This window comes from Prosopis cineraria, unplaced genomic scaffold, assembly GCF_029017545.1.
Source record: "Prosopis cineraria cultivar Desert tree isolate PC_DT_omini unplaced genomic scaffold, ASM2901754v1 PC314, whole genome shotgun sequence".
Taxonomy (NCBI): domain Eukaryota; kingdom Viridiplantae; phylum Streptophyta; class Magnoliopsida; order Fabales; family Fabaceae; genus Prosopis; species Prosopis cineraria.
In genome coordinates this window covers 1-26678 of record NW_026555641.1, presented here as the reverse complement: position 1 = coordinate 26678, position 26678 = coordinate 1, and the positions used below count along the sequence as shown (strand labels likewise).

Below are 26678 nucleotides of genomic sequence, written 5' to 3'. Positions count from 1 at the left end.
ATAAGTTTTATTTTTTTTATTTTTGATAAAACATGTTAAAAGTATTTCATAAATAAGATTAGATAAAATATTTTAAATGTCACGTCACTCACGTGTTTATGACAAGGTGAGAAAAACAGGTACAATTTTGAGTGTGGAAGAAAAACCTTATAAGAGTGAAGATATCAACGAGGCAACCTCGCAAGCTCCATCACCCCAACTTCCAAGCAAAATTTGGTGTTTACTATCGAGACGCGGTGGGAATGAAATGATTTTTTTTTTGGAACCTTAATGGGAATGATTTGAACAAACATGGAATTTGTGAAGAATATCTAAAGTTAGTGCCCTAAGGAAAAGAATAATATCTAAAACCATGGCGGCATCAACAACTTTCAGCCTCTAAGATGTCTAGAATTTATTTTGTGGATAAACTAGATCTTGCAGGGATTGGGAATTTGTAATCAATGAAGCCCAAAATTTGTTTGGAAAATTTTGAAGGAGACAATCCCAAGATTCAATGAATTAGATAGAAGTTGAGCGTTTCAACAAATGGCATTCATTTTTAATTTTAACCCTATCTGTAACTTATAATGATTGAATTTGAATCACAGATAGTTAATTTGATAAATACTCCCTTGTGTAAGTAATTATTCAATTCAAAAAATGTATGAATAAATAATTATGAATTGAACCAATCTACCCGCGGATTGGTGATAGCGACAATGGAGGAGGATCACCTCTTTTGAATGAGAAATTCTTATATGAACGAGGATACTCTACATTAGTTATGTTTATTTAATAAAAACATGTTATGATGCGTAGTTTAATAAAATAGAATTTTATGTGTCATTATTTTTAATTATTTTATTTTTAAAATGGTGTCTCTTTAATATTTTATTTTATTTTTATCATCATTAATAATATAATCAATTTATATTTTTGTTGTGCTTGGTTCATAAGGGAAAATAGGAAAAAAGAAGAAGAAAGTATAGGGATGCAGCTTTCTCCCGTTGTGAAAACAGGAAAAAAATATTATTAATTTTATATGAATAATAATAACCTTATTATTTATAAAAATATTTTTATATATAATAAAATCTAATATTTTAACATATTATATATAATTATTTTTATCATATATTATTGATTGAATAAAAATATAATGATAAGTTACTTTGTCCAATATTGACTAAAAACTATTTTATCTAATTTATAGTTTTATTTGTTAAAATAATAAATATATAATAATCTTAAAATTTTGAAACTACAACCAAATATAAAAAATGTAATTAAAAATTTAGAATTAGTATTAGACAAATACTATCCGTGATCAAAATCATTTATGATCAAAATCACCATAAAAATTTTATTTTCAAATTTACCCACCAATTTTTAGATTTTATATTTGTGGTGATTTTGATCCTAGATTTTTGTTAATTAAAATTTGATAGATAAATTTGGAAATGAAATGTTCTTTTTAAAATTTCTCTATGTTTGAAGAAAAAAGTTAAAGATAAAAACATATAATTTATACATATTATTTTTTTCACTTTTCTTTTCATAGCCAAACAGATAGAAGAAAATGCTATTTTCTTCTACTTTTCTCTTTCTCCCACCTTTTTGTTTTCTCTCTTGTCAAACATAGCATTAAAGTTATATGATACTTTCTGGTTCTTTTTACAAGTTACTTTTACCGATTTCACAAATATTAATGTAAAAAAAAAGAAAAAGGAATAAAAATATAAAAAATTTTAAATATGCTTCAATGTAAAAAAAAAATTCATGTTATCTTTTTTCTCTTACAAAAGATAATTTTTAAAATATATTTTAAATATTATTTTAAAAATTATAATGTAATTTATAAATAGAATCAAATAAATTTTTTAAAATGTATTCCATAAATAAAATGGGGAATAATATGATACATTTTTATTCCACCAAACATAAATGATGTGGAGCAGTCTTTACAAGAATTTTTTCAATTAGAACAAAGACCCAAACATTGTCTCATCACCTTGGCTGATTCTCTCTTCTATAGCAAAGTTTCCTCTATTTTAATTTTTTTTTGAAATACAAGGACATGATTAAAATTGTAGAAAAAAAAGTAAAATTAGATTAAGTTAGAGGTCATGAGACTCTTATAATCATTAGGTGATCTGTCAAATAATAAAATATTAAAGTGTTCCTTGGGCGCCTTATGAGCCAAAAAATTGGCGCATCTATTAGCTCATTTGTAAATATGATCAAACATGATCTTTTAATCCCGTATGATGATATTTTTAATGCTGCTGATAATAGCTGAAAGAGAGTAATTATCTGTCCGGTTGCAATTAATAAGAGTTAGAGTCTCCAAAAAATTTGAAAAGATATTTATTTTGAAGAGCCTAGCAACCTCTATTTTAATTTTAAACCTATTAAATAGCTGTGAATTCTCATCACCATCCCTCTCCCCATGCTCCCCATTGCGCGTCCTGTTTCCTCTCCTCGATGGCTCGATTGTCGCCTCTCGCCGGAACTAGTTACCAGATCCTGTGATCACCAATTCATTCCCTCAGTCTATCCAATACACGCGCCACCTCTGCGCATTCCGATATCTCTTCTCCTTTCTATATCTTGTCGTATCACCACCGTCGCGCCCTGGAGAGTCAAACGTATATACAGAGACGCTAATAAGTAATATCAGCACTATAAGCCATCGTAGTTGTTGTGTGGTGGGGAAGAATCGATCCATATGGGCGAGTTGACTCAGGCGGAGGTATACTCGCCGAGGACTCATCAAGTCTGGAGGGCACTGTTGAGCTGGTTAGCCGCCTTCTTCCATATCTTCTTCCAAATTATTACAGCTCTCGGCCACTACCCTTTACTCTCCTTCTCTTCCTCTGCTCCTTCCTTTAAACCTCTGCCCACCGTTGAGTTGCAGGAATCTGATTTGCCGCCATCCTCCGCTGTTGATATCACCGCTGCGGAGTATTCCGGCGTCAACGATCGGTCTGTCCGAAAACTCACGGTAGGAAAGATTTGCGATTCTTTTGAAATTGTTTTCGCTCCTCGGTTTTGGGAATAGACAGAAGGTTTTGAATTGGGCGTTGCGTGGGATGCTTATGTTTGTATTTACTATCCATGATCACCACAAATTCTAGTAGAATTCAAGTTATTTGGATGATGGAAAGACGATTGACTAGACATTCGATATGCTTGATGAAATTTTCTCTAAGATAGTTGTCATAGACTCGAATGAACTATTTAGGAGGATGTTGACGCGTATATGATAGTTACGTTGTTATTTGACTCTACCAAAGCGAGCACTTTGGCAACAAGTTGGCAGCTGAAACGGGGGAATTTGAAAAGCCTTTTGTTTTGTGATGTTACAACTACAGAGGGAGGTAAAATTACTTTCAGTAGATGATGAAGATCGGTAACCATATTACATGGGTGAATTTGCTAGCAAAAATAGATCAGTAGAATGTAATTGAAGGTGCCCTGGTGGCATGTCCTTGTCCTTTTTAGTTTACTCCATTTATAACTTCAATATGCTTCGCATTCATTTATGGAGATCGTGTTTCTTATGCCCACATACTCAAAGCGCAAATATTTCTAGCAGCCCACCATTTCGTTGGCTTGCTGTTGCTCTATTGATTGTTTCTGCTTTCTGATTCTGTGGTGATTCCTTTTTTTGTCCATATTTCTGGATGTCAAGCTAGTTTCACTTGAGCAGCTAACTGGCATGGTCCTGTTGATTTGTGGAATTTTTCGAAGTGGCAAAATGCAACTCTTTTAAGGGGCTATGGATCGATATGAAAGATGAGTGACAAATACTATTTGATTTGTTTGAGTGACAAAATAATATTATACCACTCTGCTGAAGAGAACTAACTTCCAATATACCTGTGTGAATAATATTTAAGTAAAATTGTGAATATAATTGCAAAACATGCTGCTTACAACTATTTCATGACTGGTAAAAGCCAAGTAAGATGGGTCATTTTTTCTTTTCAGTTATGATGACTGTTGTAAGATTTTATCAAGTGTCATTATTTTCATTTTTTTTCCCTTTTTACTTCTCCCTCCTGCCTACTTGAACCCCGAATCTTATTTTCCTATGTTAACACAAGACTCCTGCTATTAATGTCGATTCCGATTTCATGTGCATTTGTAGGTAGTGCTTGATTTGGATGAAACATTGGTTTGTGCATATGAGACGTCAAGTTTACCAGCCACACTTCATTCTCAAGCAATAGAAGCTGGTTTGAATTGGTTTGAACTGGAATGTATATCTTCAGATAAGGTGTATTACTTGATATCTTGCATTGGCTTGTTTAGAGCTGAATATTATGTATTTACTTGAGCATGTTGAACTTTCAAGGAAGGAGATGGAAAACCAAATGTCAATTATGTTACGGTTTTTGAACGTCCTGGTTTGAAGGAATTCTTAAGGCAACTTAGTGTATTTGCTGACTTGGTGCTATTCACTGCTGGTCTTGAAGGTTTGCATCACAGTTCTGAGCTGCTCATGTGCTTCTTCTTCTTTTTCCTGGGAGTTTTTACCGTTTTGCGAAATAATATTCATCTATTTATTCTCACAGGTTATGCCAGACCCCTTGTTGACAGATTAGACACGGAAAACTGGTTTAGTCTACGACTTTATAGACCCTCAACAACTAGCACGTAAATGCTTCTACCTTGCTTTTCATTCAGAATTCGACGTCTACCTGATTAGTTATCATAGGGTCACGGATCATAAGGAATTAGAAGTTCAACTATATGAATTGATGGCTGATCAAAAGTAGTCTCAAATTGCTTATGAATGTGTGATTCGAACCACCGTGGCAAAGTTGCACAGTTCTACGAAACAAAAATGTGCGAAAAAAATGATTGCTATGACAATGTTATGCTGTCATCGAGTATTTTCCATGCCTCTTACAAAGAAAGCTAAGAATACATTTGGAATTATTTTGAAAAATTATATACGTGCAAATTTGTGACCTACGAGTTTATCTATGACTTATAGTTTAGTACTTTTCTTTATTCTTGGGTTAAATTTACTAGTTGAGTATTTTATGCTATAATATATGCTTGAGATAAGAATATCCATATATGTTATTTTCGAACTAATTTTTTTACTTGTTATTCAATTTTATGATTCAAACACATTCTTCAATTCGTGATTTAGAAATATACTTTTTGATTTGAGATATGCTTTCAGTTTTTCAATTTAAATTAACCTTTTTTTTCTTGTATTTTTGTTTTTGGTAACATTTTGACTATATTGAATGATTACTGTTACTCATTACTGTTTTTTATGCTTAATATAGTTACGATTCCTTAGTACTGACCTATGTCTTCATGGCTTCACCGGAGATGATTTAATATTAACATCACTGATGGAATACCCGCTTATTCTGACATGGTGGATCCAACTTTTTCTTGTTCACATCATGTCACTTCACTTTATGAGACATGGTTGATGTTGGCCTTGGACAGCAAGGGATGTTGGACTTGTTCACAACGGATGTTGTAGATTAGAAATTGGATTTCTAGGGTGAGTCAATGGTGAAAATTTTGTGAATTGAATGTTCAACAACAAGAAGCCTGAATGTTCAGTGAGAGTAAAATCATAATCCTATGAGGATTAAGACCCCGTCCTAACAAATAAACTCCATGATCTAGAAACATGAAAATTACTGAATAAATCCAAGACCAAGTATCTAAGCAATTAAATGTAAAATCTTTATAGCTCCGGTGGCAATTACAATTTAAGAAGAATATCTTTGGAAATAACATAAATGGCCACTCAACAAATCACACACAAACTGGCAATATGGGGAACATGTGAGCATTTGACGGGCAATATACGCAATTACAACTTTATGCTAGCGCAGGGCCTATTTGTTTAACTATTGATTGTTTCTTATAAATAGGTCTGGAGGTAGTAATATCTTTTGTATAACATAAATGACTACTCAACAAATCATACACAAACTGGATTTTTTTTTTTGGGAAAGTATTGTTCTTAGAACTTAGACTTTCTTGATGCCGATGCATTTTTACCACTGGTGTTTGTCAAATTTTAACTGCAGTCTACTTCATAAATAATTGGAAGAAATTTGTGCCACTACGGGGAAAAAACTGTCGGCGAGAATTCTCACTGATTAAATTTAAGTTTATCTATTCATTCAAGTTCTCACATCAACTGGTACATTAATCTCTCTTGACAGGCAATATAGGGAACATGTGAAAGATCTTTCTGGAATATCAAAGGATCTGTGCCGAATAGTTATTGTTGACAACAATCCCTTCAGCTTTTTATTGCAACCACTAAATGGAATTCCATGCGCCCCGTTTTCTGCTGGGCAACCACATGACACACAGGTACATGGATCTGGACCGTTGAACATTCAAAAATAGCCCTCTGATTTTATATTATTTATTCGTCTCTGTTGTTTTTATGGCTTATTATCAGCTTCTAGATGTCATTCTTCCTCTTCTCAAGCACCTCTCTGAGCAGAAGGATGTAAGACCTGTGCTCTACGAGAAGTACCAAATGCCTGAGTGGTTTCAAAAGCAAGGAATTCCCGCTTCCTGTTGGACATTGTAGGATTAACATTTTTTGGAATCAAACTCTACTGCTTTTTGTACAATTTTTAGTTTTATTGCTGGAAGCAACATCGGTCGGTGGAAGAAATAGACCTTCTATATAGCATCAATTTGTTTCTGGGAAATCTAGAGGTTTCAGATTCTGCTTCTTGTAGTCAAAACCGTTCGCCATTTATGTATCTACATCTATAGAAGTTTGATTCTTATGTTAATGTTGTTTATAGGCTTGCAATCTGCCGCAATGTAATGAATCTTGTTAGTCTCTTGTACAACTGTTTATTTATAATTATTAGCAGTTAAAGTATTCATTGCATTGCTTTGTTCACAGTGTCAATTGTTTTTTTAGTGATACGTGGGACGCAGGGTTTGGTGTGAGGGAATTCAATGGAATGGAATGGAATAATAAGGTGATAAAATGGAGAATTACTATGTTTTTGGTACGAAGGAATTGAAATCTTTCTCCCGTTCCTTTTCCATCAAATTTGACTTTAATCATTTCATCAAATTTTTCATGAAATGATACTGTTCAATGCAGGAGAACAATAAGGCTCATTTGCCCCTTTAATTCCGTTCATATTTATATGAGAAAATCACATTTAGGACCTATAAAGACTGTTATCTATAGACAATAACCAATATGAAATTGATTGTTGAAATGAGAATATATACTTGTTTTTTTAAATGGTGATTTATTATTGATTGTTATTTGTGAATAATTTTTTTCACAGTTTCTTAGATGTATTTTTTCCTCTTCTATTCTACCAAATATAGTAATGCAGTCATGGTCCTATCTTCTTTTCAGTCATATCAAACATTTAATAAAATCATTCCTATTCTCATTCAGAGTCATTGAGTGTTCATTCCAACTTATACCGCGTAAATAGATTAGTTGAAGTGATTGATCTTTCCCTAGTAGTGGTTCCTGACTAATTATGTTCAGCTAAGATCAATTAATTTGGTGTGGAATTGTCCAAAATCAGTCCTTTTATTCCCCACCCATGGGACCGTAACTATGGAACATGGCTACCTCTCAGCTTTTCTTTTCCTCTCGTACTGCACTATGCAATAATTCAAACGGATCCAAGTCAAAATTTTTGGATTGAATAAAAAGACTACTCATAGTCATATATGTACAGTAGTTATTAAAGAAATTAGGTAATAATATTAATTAATAGTTGGGTAGCACCCCAAGTTTCAAACAGCATGTTTATTATTTTCCTCGTGAGGGAAAATCATTTCTAGCTTGGCCCGCCCCTCTGCACTATCCAACAGTATGTAACATCCAAACATGCTTAAAAAGGTCACCTTAGTTATAATTCACAAATACTACAACGTATTCCTTAAGCTATATGCAATTATGAGGCTCACATTTACTGCGAATCAGATACACAGTGAATTTGGAAACACTTCCACGTGGAGTCGTGCAGCAGGCGATTCCCTTCTTTGTGGATAAAATTGGATCGGGGTTTTGGTAACCTAGGCTAAATGCTCCTCCACTGTTATCACAACCAAACCAAACTAGCCAGTCTGATTGATTGAACCAGAAATTGATCATAAATCCGATTCAATTACAACTAAAAATCACCTTTTTAACGAAATGTTTATAAACCGGATGAACCAGTTGTGAATCGACCAAAACCAACAAAAAACAGGTTCAACCGGCAATGTTACTTTTTTATTTTTTTATTTTTAATTCATATTTTTAAAATATAATTTATACATATTTATACCCAATAAACATGATGAAATGAAAAAAATACAAGAAATATGTATGAATTATATATATGTGTGTGTGTGCGTGCGCATTTATTTTAAAATTATAAATTATAAATTATGAAATAATTATATATATTTAAGATGAAAATGATGTCATAAATTATAAATTATCTTTTTTGAAATTTATACATTCACTTTTCTCATTATATATAATTATTTTTTTTACTTTAAATATATAATATGTAAAATATATTAATTTATTTATGATCGATTGGACTTCTATTTAAACTATAATTTGACCATTAAACCATAAATTGATATCTCATACAATTTAATAGCCGATTCAGTTTTCAAAACATCATACTCCTCAGGGTTCAGAGTATGCTGGGTTGACTCTCAGAGCAGAGCACAACTGTGCGTTCGACAAATCAAAAGGCATGAAGTCCCACTTTCTTCACAACATTTGATTAATAAAGTTATTAAATATGATAACGCAATTTTATTTAATATTAGATATATCATGAATGCCGTAGTGCACCAGATCCAACTATCTTTCGGCATTTACATCATTTATTTAGAAAAAAAACAAGTAATGAAAAGAAACTCCGGCATAATACACACCATTACCATTCATAAGCTTTTAGAAACTTCTTGAGTCCGTCTTTTTACAAAGCTGATGAAACAATTAGTATTTCATTTCAATTCTGCCCTTCTCCCTTGACATGAATATTAAGTATTTATTGCATTTAATTAATTGTATTTTTTTAAAAGACGGAACATTAACGCAGTTAAACTAACCAAATAGGTTAGGAGAAAGTATACTCAGAATGGAACAAGAAGACTCATCATCATCCATTCTAGTCAAACTAAGATGTCAAAAAGACAGTTTATTTGATGTCTCCTGAGCCAACAACCAACCCCTATGTATTCTTGATGCCATCCCTTCATGTTGATGAAAACTTTTAAAACTTCTCATTGAAGAACATTAAATTTATCCCAAAAAAAAGAAAAGAAAAACTAAAAAATGTCCTGGCTGAAGGAAATAAAACTACATATAAGGCTAAAACTGGAAAGGCATTTCCACCTTTAAGTTCATGATGATGAGCAGTGACACTTCAAAACTATCATGTTTAAACACCATCAACTTGGTATAATAGATAGATAAAGTTTCTTCTTTCAAAAGCAAAACAAAACAAACGGGACGCAAAGAATCTGTGGGGTCATTATTTCCACTGGGTATGAAAAAAGAACCCAAGGCATGCACTGGATGCATGTTGGGGCACTCTCCTCATGGGTGGATAAAATTAACTATCATATTTCATGAGATTCGAGAATATCTTCTTTGTCTTCGCTCATCAACTTCATTCATCCAATCATTGAGCCATAAAAGACCCTTGTAACCATAGTATAAAGCAGCAAGAAGGGCCACAAAGAGAAGGACAAATAGAAGAAACCGCTTCGTAGCAGATGCAATTTTCTGTTCAATGATTGCCTTCATCTTAGTTGGGAACGAAAAAAATTGGAAGTTACTGTTTCTTTTAGAGAATTGGCATACCTGCAGTTTTGTTGATTGGCTGGACTCCTGTATGCGCTCCCGCCTTTTCCGTCGCTTGGGTACTGACTTTCCAGTCTCGGGTGCTTTTTCCTTCATTAATCATACAAAAGTGTATTAGAACTTCTCACACATTTTGGTACTGATTTTGCAGAATAGTCAAAGAATTATCAATCTTCATATGCAGCCGTCTCTGCATGTACATTTTGCCAATCGCAGCTTATTTCAGTATACTCAACATAATAAATTTGTAACCAACTTCACCGGCAATGACGACAAGAATACATTCTTTGGAAAGCTAAATTTCCACAAGTACAACACAACTAGAGAGTCAAAAACCCTAGGATAGCAGATGGATTTCGATGTGGAAAGTCACCTCCATAACTCGGGATTTACGTAATTGTAGATCTGACTCAACAACTTGCACTTTACTCTTACAATCACAACTGCAAGGAATAAGTCCAATTCCAAAGTGATTTTTTGGTATATCTCTGGGATGGCATCCATCACGATGATAGGCTGCTTGAACATCTTGACATAGCCACTCTTTCTTCAGAGTTTGGCATTTGCAACGAACAGTGACCTGGCAAAGAAAGAGTTCAGTTCTGAAGATCAATGCATTCAATAATAGGTGCATCTACTTTGCAGCAGCTGGAATCGGATAGTGCATAAACTTAGACCTGTCTCATTGTAGTGAGTTATGTATCTTAAATACCGAACCATGAAGTGATAACTATATTATCTCACATTACCTTTTTACAACATTTATTAGGATATGGGCATTGACCAGGATGACACGTCTCAGGGCACAGATGTGTACAATATGGCAACTTTCTGCAAAACCAAGTTGACCAATAAGCTCTCAATCATCTGGTTAAGCATCTATCTGCTACTTTTTCAGTTAAAACTGTTTCCGAATGATAAATTAGATCAAGAATAATACTCGCTCCAGGCTCCAAATTACCTGTGACAAGGTCCTTGGCATGATCGAACAGTCTCTTGATCCTTGGCAGACAAGCTGTTGTAGTAAATGCACTCAAAAACATGGACCATTGAGCCACAATGACAAGACCGTTTAATGAGCACTTTGCATGGAGGGCATTCTCCAGGATGGCAAGGCTGAGGGCAGTGATGTGGACACTTAGGCTCTCTTACCTGATCAATGAAGTTTAATGCAAAAACGAAAATTATAGTTGAATTTAGAAAGTAAAGAGATCATTTCTGAACTTCAGAAATGAAGATAAATGATAAGCTTCATTAGCTTAACTCAACCAATGTGATGATAGTTTCGCAGCAAAAAAACCAATAAATGAGAAAGAAAACAGCACAATGGAGACTAATATATAATGAAACAGAATGTTCACCACCTTTTGGCATGGAAGACAACAATCTTCACAAGGCTCACTTCTCTGTAGCCGGTTCAAGGAAGACAGTCTCTCTAAGGTATGACAGGTTTTAGTACAAAAATGATTGCCGCATGATAGAGGGTTTCCGCACAAATTTTCACAGTGAAACTGCAACCTATCAGAGCAGACCATCTAATAGGAGGGGGGAGAAAATTTCATTAAAGGCGCAAGAGAAAATGAATGCAAATTGAATTTGAACAAAATCATTCAGAAGAATCTTCCTAGTCAAGATGTTAACATACAGCTTAAGAGAAGAAGTAAAACAAACCATTCTCTCTGCTCCAATGTGTTGCCCTACACAAGATCTCCATACAAGTTCAGGACAAGGAGGGCAGGGAGTGCCAGAAACACCTTCAGTGCGCTGCATTATCTTCTTTTTCTTTGGCTTCAGTGTAAACTCTGGATTAGGAGGAGGTTTTGGACCATGACACCTTAGTGTGGAGAGGAAATAAAAGAGTTAGGGAAAGAAAAGATGCCGACTATAATTTAGATAAGCCCCCAGCTATTCAATCATATGATACAAATTTTTTTATAACAAAACTCACAGAACTACTATGATATGTTTGAGCAGAAAACAAGTACCAACTTGTACTTTCTACTCAAGTTTAAAATCTTGGAAGTTCAAAACTCAACTATTTAAAGTCCATGCTTGACTTTTGAAATTCGATTCCTTTCTCAAAAAAAAGGAAATAAGTGAAGCAATCCCCGAGTGATATCTTAAATTTGTGAAGATAGAAAAATCCCAAACCTTAATTGGCATTTGTGGCCACAAGAGTACTCCTCTTCACAAGGAAGCGGACAAGGAGGACAGGCTCCATAATGACATTTGTGAGGCTAGACAAGAATTATAAAATCATTAATGATAAGGGGGAGAAAGATGCAACATCCATTAATAAACATGTAATATCTTTCCACTTTAAGGAACATACAGGTATAATGATAAAATCAACATACATAGGTAAATAATAAAAAATAAACAAAATCCTATCCATGATAAAAATTTCTTGTCGATGCATACCTCAAGCGCTTATATACACAAGGTTTATTTCACATAAATACAGCCCTAAAAAACCACCTAATAACTAACAACCATCAGGTCATGCATTTTACAAGAAAAACCAATTAAGCCCGGCCAATAACTCAAGTAATAGGGAAATCATTTATCTTATTTAGATCATACTATAAAGTATAAAACAAAGAAATAAAAACAAGAAAACTTAATGCACCAAAAAAAAAAAACTTAAAATCCATTTGAAGCACCAGTTTGATGTTAAGATATATCAGTAAAATCATCAATTCAAGCATCACCGAATAAGCTTCTATTTTATTGTTACAATATTTATCATTCACCAGCAACATTCAAATTCACAGAATAACGATTTGTGATTGATAAAATAAGCTTCGTCAATATATCTTTTTAAAAAAAAATTGACAGTCACTTTCACATTAGTTATAGTACCCACTTCTTTATCCTTTATTATAGTCAATTGTTATTACCCTTTATCCAATGCTTTCCAATATGCTTGCGGTATTTTATACAGCTGTATTTAATTACACATTAAGAACATAATCAGGTAGCAAGTATTCGAAGGGTTGAACTTGAATCCCAACCCTAAAAGGTAAACACTAGAATTAGCTCATCTTAAATCTTAAATTTCATAATGGTTCGACAAACAGAGACTATCAGAGTAAGAAGAGGCCAGTTAATCAGCCAAAGGCATGATGATGTCAACGTTTATTAAGAAGGAGACAGATTCTAGCATTTTCATTTTCCCCCCTAGTTTTCATTCCTCCATCACTGCCACATGCACACACTTTGGGGAGTGTTGATGAAAAGCACACAATGTTTCAAGAAATCTCCACCTAGAAATGTAAATACCTACAACAAACAAAATCATTAATCAATTGTACCTTAGAATTTGGTGCATGCCTGCATAAAGGAGTAATAGGACAACGTTTTGGGCATTTAGGAGGCTTTTGATTAATTTCAGTACCACAAGGAACCTGGGGCAAAATCCACCACTCAGCACAGTTGTTACCAAGTACTAGCAGAAATTAATGTAATCGTCATCTAAAGATTGAAGATCCAGATTATAGAAAAAGAAGTCGAATAAAAATTACAAATAGAATGTACAAACACAATAGGAAGCAACAAGAGAAAATATATTTTATGAATGCATTTGCAACTTTATTGACATAAACAATCAGCAAGATTAAAAAGGAAAAATAACAACTTTTCCATAATAAAAGATAAATAAATACCAGCATTGGCTTGAATCTTATCAAAAATTATCTTGATCCCAAAAAATATAAGAAATTTTGAAATAACACGTGCTTTGAAAATGTAGGTATTGAAAATGATGACCCTGAAATCATATGAACATAAATTTTTAGGACTTTCATAGCTATAGTACATATCGAAACTAATAACAATGAGTAGGATTGACAATTGACATCAGCTATATAAAATGCACAACTCAATTGGGTTTTATCTCCAAGCCTACAACTAAGATACATCATTCACGATAACATACACAACTAAGAAATTAAATTGCATGTCATGTGAGATAGGATCCTGCTCCTACTTAGATTAGATATACACAGAATCCTGATAGCCAAACCCAGACCTCAAAATGCGTCTCACCACATGCACACGAGATTGTCACCATTATTGGGCATGGAGCACAGGGACCCCTGCAAGAGCAAATTCAGCTATCATCATATGGTTCCTTGAACTTCAAAATTCAACTGCATCAATTTTGTCCTATGTTCTAAATGATAATGTTTCTCAATTTTTACAAAAAGATTCAAGAACAATAGTTTACCTTATCATGTAGTCTCTGTGTCTGTGTGTGTAGCGTGTATAAACTCTTTTGAAGCTAAGATTTCACTATGGGTATTATTGTATTTCCAACAACACACATCTTTGTCTTCTCCTTACATACAGGACAGCCAGCAGCAGTCTACAAACTTACCTTTGTAAAAGCCTTCAAAAGTTTTATATATTTGAAATATATGAAAGCCTTCAAAAATTTTGAGAGAGTGTGTGTCTAAAAATCTAAGCAAACCCTTGTTCAGGAGGAATGATCAAAAAAGGGTCATAATATCACTGGGTTTGAGGAGCCTGTGACTTCGATCTTCAAACAGAACAAGCAGGCGGTTTCAGATTCAAGAAATTCAAACAAAATGCAAATTCTTGCCGAAGGACATTGAAACATGAGAAGGGGACATACCTGTGGCATGGAGAGGGACATTTATGGTTTTTACATCGAAGCCTCTTGCCACATATCTAACATTTTTCAAAATAAGAAATCAAAAATCATACTCACATTGTCATAACAAGTTTCTTGTCGAAATGAATAACACAAGAAGATGCACACACCTCTGAACACGGAGGGCAGTCACCATCACAGCAGCGACGTTTGCACGGATGCCGCCCACAGTCACGTATCCACTGACACTTCCTTTCACATGACAACTCTTGATAGCAAGGGACCTATTCTACATTCAGTGAACTTAGCCTACTTTGACTTTAAGACTGCTATCAAGATGCAGTCAAAATCATGACACTTACCTCTTTCTTCAGGCTCCCACAGCGGCAGGATTTCCTTACAACAATTCTGCAGGTCTCAATGCATTGCCCACGGTGGCATCTCTCAGGGCACTTGTGAAATCCGCAACTGAGCATTTTATCGCAAGTCCCCCCACACAATTGTACCGCGGCATCACAAGGGATGTCTTTATAAATACTCTTCCCGCACGGGCACGTTCTCTTACCCTGAAAAGGGCACTCGCCACACCCACCCGAATGACATCCTTTCTGACAAACATGCCTCCCGCAGCTAAGAACCTTCTCGCATGGAGTATCACATTGGAAAATGCGATCACAACACTCCCTCTCCTCCTTTTTCTCCCCGCATTGGCACTTAAAAACTCCACGGGCTCGGCAAGGTGGGCAGGGGCCAACGTGACAGATCTCAGAACACCTGTGAACACCACAGTCCAAGAGCTTCGAACAAGGATTGTTACAGGAGAATCCCTTATATCCACATCTGCGAACGTCTTCAAGTGAACCGCAAAAGCATCGAGATTTGATAAGCTTTGGGCACGATGGGCATGGCCCTGGATGGCACAGCAACAAACAATAATGCCCGCAATTGTTCTTCAATGGCCTAATACAAATCTCACCACATGAATGTGGCAATATCCAGGGATCATCACTCGGAGGATTCTCCAATTTTCCACAGAAACACACATAGGATTTAGGGATCTGGGTTTTGGAGTATTCAGCCCTGCATTTAGGGCAGTTCCATGTGGCAGTCTCGGCAGCCTTGTCAGCCGTAATAGGTAGGCGCGTTGCCACGCGTACGGCAGCGAGGTCGGATGCCTGGCGCGCCCAGCTCTGTATGCAGACAAGATGGAAGACGGCGTAGCAGAGTGACGTGCAGGACCAAGTAGGGTCGGAGGGTCTGATGCGTTCGAGGCATATCAAGCATGATAGAGCGCCGGAGGAGGAGGATGTGAGAAAAGACTGGATCTTTGAAAGATCAGCAGCGGTTGCGGATGACTGGCCTATGAACTCGAAATAAGATTTGAAAATGGAGTCTGAGAGGTCCGCGTGGCGAAGGAGCACCGAGCTAGACTGCCCGTGGTCGGAGTCGGAGTCGGAGGAGTCCGAGAGAAGCGGTGGGCGACAATGATAATTGGCAGAGTTCATGCTGGGGATGTGCCCGTCGAATCGGCCACCCGGTGTCGCGGATGGTTATAGTCTCGGCCCCGGGGGCGTTGCCTTGCGTTTGTGCATGATTAGAGCTTAAACGGGCTAGTGGTGGGCTACCCTGTTAATTTCGACTCACAGCATCATTTTAATCCGCCCGACTCTGGCTCTTAAAATTAAAGCGCCGACCGTGAGGACCTTAACTTTATATATATATATATAGATATATATATATTTAATTTAAAATTTTTTTAAAATATATTTAAGTTTAATAAAAAAACAATAGCACTATAAAATTAAGAAACATAACAATCAAGCTTTACTAATATCATCAGTTAAATTTTAATTATTTTTATTACTATCAACATCAATATAATTTCATCATCCTCCTTATAAAACCTTATAAGTGAAAAAAATATTAAATTTTTTTATATATTTTTTCTTAACCTTTATAAAATGTGGCTAGGGTTTTAAAATTAATATAATATTTAATTTTTTAATATTAAAATTTTAAAAAAAATGTAAAAGAATCTTTTTAAACCTAATTTATCATTTTAAATTTTAAATTAGCGATTCAGTCTTAAATTTTTTCAAGCTCAATAAAAATAGTCTGACAAGCTCAGCTTTAATTAAGCATTAGGACTTAGGAATAGGAAAGTAGGATTCGTTTTTAAAACTTAATGTCCAATTTCTTTTCTTGTTTATTCTCAAAAAATATTGGGTACTGTACTTTTAAGTGGATTAATTTTTTTCAAAACTATTTTTTTGAGATGAAAAATATCTTTTTGTTAGTGTGTGATATGTATGGCGTAGTAGCAAATTTTACACATCAGAGGCCACCACGTCCGGTTCTCATCTGGCCAAGTCATCTTTCTCCTCTCACAAATTGACTACCCTGAAATTGGAAGAAGATAACGAATTCGAAATTGCAAGAAGCAAATGCCCCAAATTTAGGTCCCATTTCCCAAAAATAAAATAAAATTAAATGCATATATGCTCAAGCTTGGTCAGGTCAAGCACAAAGAGATCACCGGTTTAATGCCCGAGAAGACCCTAGCCATACAGTATCAATCAATTAGATCATTATATCTGGAAAATAAATTTGATTTCCTTTCCAAAACTGACCATCATCAAATTTCCCACAGGGATTTATTTCTAAATTACCTAGAAAACAACCATAGTTCCAACAACAGTGTAGCATGGGCAACCCGAGGAGAGGGTGGCTCAGCAGCGGTTCATATATATTCTGAACATTCAAAATAGCAAAGATCGTCACTTCAGCAGCATTCCAACCACTAACAAGAAAGAACAAAAATGAAGCGAAGTTCAAAATTTTAATATTGAAAATGGGAATCACTCGGTCCTTTTTTCCGAGGTAAAGTCGTAGGAATGAACTGACTTTGTGACTCCCCCTAAACCTACAGAACACAGCAAACAACCACAAGTAAGCAAGATTCAAGTTTGAACGGAAACATATATACATAGAGAGAGAGAGAGGGTTTTATTGTGGAATAAGCATTGGTACGAATGCGAGGAGTAGAGGAAGAGCCTCCTTCAATGGCGTGGGCTGTGCGTCTTGGTGGGGATAATGGCGGCGAGCTTGTGGCTCATTTAGGGACCGGGGACATCTTCATCGGTATCCCAAAGAGTCTTTAGTTTGATAATTCAAAGATGTGGAGCCCATTCCCTAAATATCCTAGGTTTAGTGGCACAAATCACAAGATCACACACATTAATGTAAAACTAAAATCCACCAGAGAGTTGGAAGATCCCTACATACAAACCTCTACATCAAAGTCTAAGCCTCCATGAGCAATAGTAAAGCAAGGAATTTTCACAACCGCACCGGAGACGATAACGATGGCGAGGGTACCGGCAGCAGTATGGTCTCAACAACTAACTCGATGAAACTATCGTCCATCTCTTGTGCTGTAATTAAGAATAAAGGCTGATTCTAGAGGGTTGGGCTTAAAAGCCTTATTTAAATAAAGGTTCGGCTTTAAAAATTAAATTATTTTTAAGTAACCGAGTTTGAGAGCCTGGCTTTAATAAATCCTATGAAAAAAAGCTCGAGCGACCTTTTAAACCCTGATAAGCCTGGTTTGTTTTATACATACACACATATTTAATTAATAATGATATAATTTGATTAATATTTATTGTAGGTAATGAACAAAAAGTTGCAAGGATAATTGACATTGAATCTCTCCCTTCATCTTCAATAAGTGAATCTATATATGAGGGATCTAATATTTTATTTTTAGATGATGAGAAGGAGGATTTAAATTTACATTGCTGAATATTTATTCTTCATCTTAAATTTAAAATTTTAAATCTTTGTCAAATTTTATGTAAGACTTTGATTTGTTTCATGTTAAATTTTTAAAATATTTTTTTTAAATTAAAATATTAATTTTTTTTGGAAAAAAGGGCTTAAGGGCCCAGCCCTGAGCCCTTTAAATAAGGATCAAACCTCAAAATTAGGTTAAATTTTGGGTAATTGGGTTTTAGGGCTTGAGCCCTTAAAAGTCGGGCCTGCCCTAATTCTCACCTCTATCTGGCGCCAAGCCTTAAGAGCCACAACAAAGCTTCTTATCTTTATTGACAAAGAAAATGAAACCTATCAAAATTGAAACAATCAAACTTCACAACAATAACATATCACTAGATAGCAAGAGATTTCATGGCACATTACATTTTTGCACCTAAAAAAAGTAGTTCAAAGGAAAAAAATTACTAGACTTAAAAATAAAAAATATCTAGTGCTTCTCAAAAATAAATACAGAGTTAAAATTGAACTTTAACCCTTTTAAAAAGGCTAAATTGCATATCACATTTAAATGTTTAAAATTAACTCCCTAATATTTAGTTTTATTTAAAAAAATAATAATCTCTCAGTCATTCAACTTTTAACTTATTTATAACTCAGTTCTTTAATTATGATTTGCTACAACTTAATTTTTAACTTTTGATTCACTTATAACTCATCCTTATCTTTCAATTTTTTAAAATTATCCTCATAAAAAAGAGAAAATAAAAAAGAAAAATAAATAAAAATTGAGAGACTAATTCATAGATGAGTGAAAAGTTAAGAAATTAAGTCATAAACAAGTCAAAAGTTGAGGGACTAAGTTACCGTAGGTCATAATTGATGAACTAAATTATAAGTTAGTTAAAAGTTGAAAAAATAAAAAATTAATTCTTCTTCTTTTTTTTAAAGCTCCTCACACATCATTGATTAACTCTGTCATGTTATTAATAAAGTTTGTCATGTCATATTAATACAATATACATAACACAATATATAAAAAAATAAAATTTTTATTATTTTTAACACCATTTAAGGAATGAGAAAACTATAATTTTTACTTTTAACACATATTATGATGTTGAAAGAGTTTTGCTCTGTGTCAGGAATGAGTATGTGGCAACAAGGGTTTTTTTCAAAGATAAATGACATTTTAACCTTAATAAAATATAATATAATTTTTTTAGTTTTATTATTTAATTACATAAGATCCCATGTAAGCTCCTGTGTTGCTTTTCTTAAGCTAACATAGCAAACTTGTTAATAACATAACAGAATACTTATCAATAAAGGTTTTAAAAAATAAAATTAAAAGTTAAAAGGGATTAATTTTAAATGGTTAAAAGTGAGAGGATCATGTACAATTATTTTAAAATTCAAGATATTTTATGCATTTTAGCCTTTTTAAAATAAAATTGTTTATCTTCTTTTATAATCATGATACTTTCAATAATTTAATTTCTCATTTTATTTATACTAAGGTTAAAATATATTTTTAATCATTTAATTTTACACAAAATTTTATTTTAATTTTTTAATTGTATAGAGTGTTTTTTCAATCACTTAACTCTAACACTGTTTCATCAATAAAAAATATATATATTGAATTTTTAAACATTAACAAAATATTCTTATGTGTTAATGTATTAAGTTTAATTTTTTAAAACAACCACAATTGATAAAATAATAATTATTTAAAATTAACAGTATGAAGGTTAAATGATTGAAAGAACTTTATCAAATTAAAAGATCAAACTAGATCTTCTATAAAATTAGTTGACCAAAAAACTATACTTTAGCCTTTATATTAATTATTAACGATATTAATATTAGAACAATCAACAAACATCATATACATTAAGTTTGCACTTTAATATTATTATTAAGATATCAAGTTTCCTAGTAGTACAGAAGAATTTAAAATTAAAAGTAGAAGTTACAACTATGATGATCTTTTATTGTCATGTCAATGTAAAATACAAAAGGGAAATTTTTACATTTTCTTGTCAATGTATATAAAATTTCATATAAAACTAAAAATCTGTTAATAATAAATTACCTATATAAAGATCAAATAGATAAAAATCTTTTTTCCTAACCAGCTCCCTTCAAATTTCAAGTTTGTCCAGCCACAAGCTATGGGATGGGCTATGGCCTTGCTCTTATCATGACATCTTTGCAAAAGTATTTTTGTTATTATCAACTGAAACTCATCGCATGTAATCAATATTAGTTGTTTGTTTCTTCAAGCTTACATGTACTTTTTAACATTTATGATGAAATTTAAATTTAATATTTCATTCGGTACTTATAGAAATGAAATAATTTTTTATAAAGCATTGTATATTTTATAATAAACATTTAATAATTTTTTTCTAATTTTTCTCATATATAACAATAAACTTTCAATGTTACAATAAATTAGGGAATCCAGAGTCCATCTTGAAATCTGGCCGTCAGCTCCTTTTTTTTTTTTTTTTTGATGAAACGAGGAAATTAAAACAAAGCAAAGCCACTAATTGCTAACACAACAGCGTCAACAACTAAAAAAGCGTTGACGGAGGGTCCACCAGCATCACCAAACCTGATAATTGGCCTCATGCTTCATTTGCTATGGCGTTTGCAGCTCTGTTCACCTCACGATCACATCGGCTCTGTTCAACTTTTAACATACATTACCGTTGCTCTGTTCTATCCCTTTGTTTTAGGTCACTTCCATTCCTACCCATCTTAGAAGAGTAAAGAAACAGGAAAAGGATGCCGATGTGCGAACCTAAACTGACAACATGCTCGTAAGGTAAAGAATTGAAGCACTCCATCAAAATTTTGCTTAGGATGTTATATACATACATACATACATACATACATACATATTAACAAGCCTTACAGCACAAACCCAACTCTCAACCCCATCAAGAATGACCAGGGAAACAACTCATCACACATCACAGAGCATCTTTCAACAGCATTATCACATCACATGGCAATACTTACAAAACAAACTCGGAACTAACTAACATAACCTTTAAATGCCTGCACAATGTCAATAAAATTCGAAGTGCATAAGAAGCTTTACAAAGTTGTACTTATCTCCCTGGCGGCTACACAGTGGAACTGCTCGAATTCCACTTCTTAGCTCTGAAATAGGCAGGCATGTTGCCCCCCAAAGTCATCCTTCTCAGAAATGTCATACTCATGAACTTCTATGCGAAGCACAGCCAATTCTGGAACAGTAAGGCGGAACTCAAACACTTCATTCCAAGAAGGCCCAACTGTCCTCTACTGTTTTTGTTTTCCTCATCATGACATTATCAGCAGGCACTCCAGCAATCCCCACCTGCACAAAAGTTGCTCGATTTAAATCAAGGTCATTGGTCAAAACAAATAATAAATTGCGAAATGGGTGAACACAAATGTCGAGTGAATGGTATTTCACCGCAGCAATAATGAATAAACATTGCTGTGTGAGCATCCCCTGCATTTCGAATCTATAATGAAAGAGGAGACTATTAACCAGACCTAGAACATGAAATTTAGAGACATCAAACATAAAGATGTGGGAGAACATGTTAACTAACCCTTGCATAGAAGTCTGGAGGTGAGAACTGATCAAAGTGTGTATGGGGGAAATCATTATACCATCCTTCCCCCATGTATACAGTCACCTACATAAGAGTAAACAAGAATGATCTTTGTTCAGCTTTAAAATAGGATAAAAAGCAATACCTATATGCCGCTGCTAGGAGGTGCAGAAAAAACTAGATCCGATTGACACAAGCTTGAATAACTGAGTCCATCGAATCACCAAGTAATAAAGCACTCACCTTCAATGTAGTCTTCACAGGCAACTCAGCTTTAGGATCGAAGACCTCATTATTGAGACCGGTCTTTAATAGAAAATCGGGTTTTTTAACATAACCACACCCGCCATTGGCTTTGAACATTCCTTGCATCAACCAAAGTGATCTGCCGTGCCCCTGTCAAGAAATCACCCACGAGGAAAAATGGAACAAATATCTTTCTTGATCTTAAACAATATCATAGTCATAACTAATATAGATATGGCGTCAAAGATATGTGTAAGAAATCTCTTCTACGATTTAGAGACTCGGGGAAAGCAGCAGCCAAGACCACATGCTAACTTTCGAATATCTTTTATTAGTGTAAATCATATATTAATTGCTATCATCCTCTAGAGTCATAGTTTAGAAGCACATTGGACTTTCCCAAATTTCTAATGTCCTAGAGTTGAACCTCACGCTCGCATCTAGTTCTCGTAGCTTTTAAGGCTATCAAACTCCCCAACAGGGAAAAAAAAAAAAAAAAAAAAGAAGGAAGAACAAAATAAATATAACTATATACTCATAAGAATAAAAACCTGAGTGAAAGGGATGAGAGGGAAAAAAAAAAAAAAAGCAAGCGATGGAAACTGCATGTTAAATGCAACCATTTGAGCTCCATGCATCCGCCCAATTAGTGGGTTATAATTTGACGAGGTAATTCGAGTGCCTTTCGGGTATACCCTTAGTATATTACGCTGAGTAAACCTGCAGAAAGCCACGATTTGAGCAATGAATACTTCCCTTTCCATCTTGGATATATTAATGTAACGTTGCACATAGATCGGGTAGGACTAAGGCGACTATCAACACAGATCCCGGCCTGAATAAGGCTCACGTAGTCTGGTCTAGCCTGGGCTAACCCGGGACAAGACCGAGCAAGGGAACTGTTTGACTTTTTTTTTCCCCGGATGACTGAAATACAAAACCTGATCCCTTTTTTCCCCCCGAATCTCGGCTAATGGCCCGAGATATCATAAGCTAGCGTCGAAAAACTTGTACAGACCCAGACACTCAGTCCATTCTTTTAAAATAAAAAGAATATTACAAAATAATTTTAGTCAAAGTGGGACAACGGTCGCATTTAAGTATTTAACAATCAAATCCTTCACACAGAAAGAACACAGGAACTCAGTTTTGTATTCTTCCAACTCACAAACCGAACAAAAAATATTGAAGAACAAAATTAAACAGAGAGTCTCGTCACTCCCTAGGATAAAAGAACAAAAACATGCCAAGAGATGCAGAAGCAATACCGTGTCATAGATAATTAAATCTCGAGGACATGATGTGTTTTATATTTTAATTTTCCAAATAACAAATAACATAGAGGTCCCTCCAAAATTATAGAGTCAATAAAAAGAAGAAAGTTAACCCAACAATCTCCCGCAGTTGCACTCTGCGACCATTTGTTGGAGCCCTCCCTGGGTGAACCACCAACTCCGATACTAGTTAATGGATACTCAAATGGGATGGAAAAAAACTCACAAAAGCAACTCATTGAAGTGGAAAACCAATCCATACATAAACACCCCATTTAACATCTCGTTGAATATGGGATCGAGTCATCTCATGTTATTTTAGTCTCCATCACACTTATTAGATATGCCACCTAAATCATGATAGCATATAGACCAACTAACATGGATTCGGTTTAACGAAAAAGGCTAGTCTCTCACAACATGACGAACCAAGATGAATTCTTATTGGAAGAAGTGCTTACATGTAGTGCCCAATCACTCCCTGAATAGGATTATCTCTAATAAAAAGATATTTGTGTGTGATCAAAAAAATAGCATATAGACCAATGAGCCCCTAACATTATCAACTATAACGTGGCAAGACACACTTGAGCAGGGTGCCATCAGATATGCTGGATATCATACTCAGACAATTTAATACCACACTTCAAATTTCCTAAAATCCCAGCAAGGTCAATAGGAAAAGTTGCCACCTAACAATGACAGTTAGTAATTTTGCTGAAAATAGAAGAGCAATATTCTAAAAACTATTATTGATTTATAGGATGCCGGTTCATGCCAAAAGAACTCACTATAATCAATTATTAATACCTGACTATGTCTTTTCCATGAGTTTCAGAAGCCTTTTCAAGCTGTTGCTCACTTAAGCTTAGACGTCTCACTTTATCTGGATTCACTTTGAGACATTCATCTAATCCACCTTTAGGCTTACCAGCATGAATGGCAATTAAACGTCTATATTCAGGAGCAGCCTTTTGATTTGACTTGTCTGCTTCATCAATATCATCCTCGTCATCATCTTCATCCATATTGTCCTGTTAAAGGTGGTAAACTGTAAATTAAATCATCAATTCTACTTGCAAAACAAATGTGATGGGAATGCATATAAAGCATCGCCTTAGAGTGTCAGACCTGGTAATCAGCTATAGAACCACCTTTCAGGCTCGGGACCTCTTTTCCCCATGCTTCTTCATCTCCTACTCCTAAGGCCTTTCCCTTCTGTGAATCATCCTCTTTCTCCTTTGCTTCTTTTGCCTGAAGGAACTCCTGGGTGGGTTTGGTTGATATGATAATCCTTTCTTAGCGATTCAGGAGAAGGAAATTCCTTCAAGGCCTCTGAGTCAGGATAAAATAGTATGTCTCCAAATGTTTGGGTGACCATCTAATAAAAATTGGAAGGGGCTGTCAGCCTCAAGAATGCAATCATTTTGAATAACGATAAACTCACAGAAACTCACCCCAGCCACTTTAGCCTGAAGATCTGCAGTGAGGTGGTCTTCTAGAGTTATCACAACTGGATATTCAGATGCTTCAAAGGCATACTGTTTGATGGATCTCAAACACTTGATGAACTCCACAGGAGTAGTCAGCGTCCTGTGTATAAAATAAACAATAAATGTGTAAACTAAATTTGAAAAGTCCAGGAAAATTCTAAGTTCAACTGGTATACCTGAGCCAGTTTTGCAACTATGACTTCTACTAAATTTATTTCCTAAAACAAAAATCAGCCTGCCTAATCTTATGTTTCGTCCATTATGCCAAATTTCGAAGAAAAAAAGTAATCTTTTGTCAAGCAGGTTTTCCTTCAACAGATTTTAGCGTCATCATGACAAAATGACCAGAAAAAGAAATTGTCATCATATCATTAGAGGTATTTACTTTCCCTAAAAAAATTTCTCGCAGAAAAAGAAATTGAGGCGGTATTAGGGGAGCCTTTAGTTAATGAAAAAGCTTATACCTTCCATGAAGAACGTCCACATTATCCTTTGTGGCATTAGGCCACAAGTCCAATTCGATTACTCTTACACCTCTCTGCAGTGCATGTATATGGGTTCATGCTGCAATCACTGCTAAGCTGATTCCCAGTCAAGTAGGAGTTATGGCCAGTGTATATGAATAATGAGACAGGGGTGAAGTCATGTCATGGTGCACCTAGAACAAAAGAAATAATTACACAAAACAAAATAACAAGAACAAAAGAAATTATAACTATAGAGTACCGCAGAAGTAGGTAATAAATGACTTCTGGATGTTTAGATGTAATTTCATATTTACAAATTGGCCCGAATCCTTTTCTAATTAGACAGATACTTTGCCCCCGTAGTTCACGAGGGAAAAAGGGGGTGACTTTATTATACAAATTTAGAGTCCGTAAAGGAAATTGAAAACAAGGGAATATTGTTTGTAAAACAAAATTAAGTAGACCCAAATTATATCACAATTATTGTAAATGCAACTGAATACACACATGGATTAATGGGTAGCATTAGTGCATTACTCGTAATTGAGCACAGAACATGGTCTATTTCGCTTCACCAGGAGAATTTTTTTTTTTTATTTCCAAACAAAAACAGGAATGGGGGTATGCCAGAAAGGAAACCTGATGCAGATGATTTCCCCCAGCGATGCCATATCGTTACCGAATTTTAGAAAAATCTAGTTTCTTCCCCCATTCCATCAGTTCTTTTCAGAACAACTTCAATTATGGATTCTAACACTAGTGAATGAATTTGATGAGACTAAATTTAAGATACACTAAATTGAGGCCAGAGGACAGAGGTTCAAGTAAATCAAGAAAAGACAACGCTAACCCCAAAGAAGGTGACAGGCGGCAGTTAGCATCACGAATCACTGAAAGGTACTTCACTGAAGAGGTACTAAGAAACCATCAAGATGGAGGCCAGCCCGATGAAAGATATCAAATGCTGGAGGCTATCAATGATTGTCTTGCGCTTCCCCCTCGGTGGCTTTCTCTTGTTTTCTGCACCTCTATCAAGAACCTCTGGAGGTGAGCAGCATTCATGAAACCATTCTCAGAGTATTGTTCGAAAAGAGTCTTGACCCCGGGCCGGCGCTTCGGAGACGGCCAGCTTGAAGCGCCGGCGACAACAGCAGACTCTGTAGGCCTGGTTGGACATAGATTTTTTTTTTCCCCAAATTGCAAGAACAGAGAGATGCGGGAGGGATCGAGGATGAGGAGTGCCTTGTGATGGGAATCGGAATGCGTTACTAAATCCTAATTGTTAGCGACGACATGTGATTACTCGTGAGCAATGGTTGTCTCCATGAAGGTGAGGATGGATACT

The 26678-nt window shown here is 34.8% G+C and overlaps 2 protein-coding genes and 1 pseudogene across 2 annotated transcripts; 1 reads left to right on the top strand and 2 right to left on the bottom strand.

The window, feature by feature from the left end:
* The first annotated feature begins 2415 nt into the window (after positions 1-2415).
* LOC129296366 (uncharacterized) lies at positions 2416-6881 on the top strand. Its single transcript, XM_054934970.1, has 6 exons — positions 2416-2986; positions 4136-4264; positions 4343-4463; positions 4563-4644; positions 6195-6348; positions 6440-6881. Exons 1-6 carry the CDS (start codon positions 2711-2713, stop codon positions 6572-6574), a joined length of 897 nt encoding a protein of 298 aa, XP_054790945.1. The 5' UTR covers positions 2416-2710; the 3' UTR covers positions 6575-6881.
* Positions 6882-9161: 2280 nt separating this feature from the next.
* On the bottom strand, positions 9162-16089 carry LOC129296365 (NF-X1-type zinc finger protein NFXL2-like). Its single transcript, XM_054934969.1, has 13 exons — positions 14822-16089; positions 14630-14743; positions 14481-14536; positions 13875-13941; positions 13159-13251; positions 11996-12081; positions 11516-11678; positions 11209-11379; positions 10806-10996; positions 10594-10675; positions 10218-10424; positions 9845-9934; positions 9162-9766 (listed from the first exon to the last, which is right to left on the bottom strand). The coding sequence occupies exons 1-13, from the start codon at positions 15962-15964 to the stop codon at positions 9608-9610; spliced, it is 2622 nt and encodes an 873-aa protein (XP_054790944.1). The 5' UTR covers positions 15965-16089; the 3' UTR covers positions 9162-9607.
* Positions 16090-21065: 4976 nt separating this feature from the next.
* Positions 21066-26510, bottom strand: LOC129296364 (phosphoinositide phospholipase C 2-like; annotated as a pseudogene).
* Positions 26511-26678: the final 168 nt, after the last annotated feature.

Coding starts and splice junctions, on each gene's coding strand:
- LOC129296366 (XM_054934970.1), top strand. CDS start 2,711: ATGGGCGAGTTGACTCAGGCGGAGGTATACTCGCCGAGGACTCATCAA. Junction 2,987..4,135: donor GGTCTGTCCGAAAACTCACG/GTAGGAAAGATT, acceptor GTGCATTTGTAG/GTAGTGCTTGATTTGGATGA. Junction 4,265..4,342: donor AATGTATATCTTCAGATAAG/GTGTATTACTTG, acceptor TGAACTTTCAAG/GAAGGAGATGGAAAACCAAA.
- LOC129296365 (XM_054934969.1), bottom strand. CDS start 15,964: ATGAACTCTGCCAATTATCATTGTCGCCCACCGCTTCTCTCGGACTCC. Junction 9,935..10,217: donor GTAAATCCCGAGTTATGGAG/GTGACTTTCCAC, acceptor TGATTAATGAAG/GAAAAAGCACCCGAGACTGG. Junction 9,767..9,844: donor GCCAATCAACAAAACTGCAG/GTATGCCAATTC, acceptor ATCATTGAACAG/AAAATTGCATCTGCTACGAA.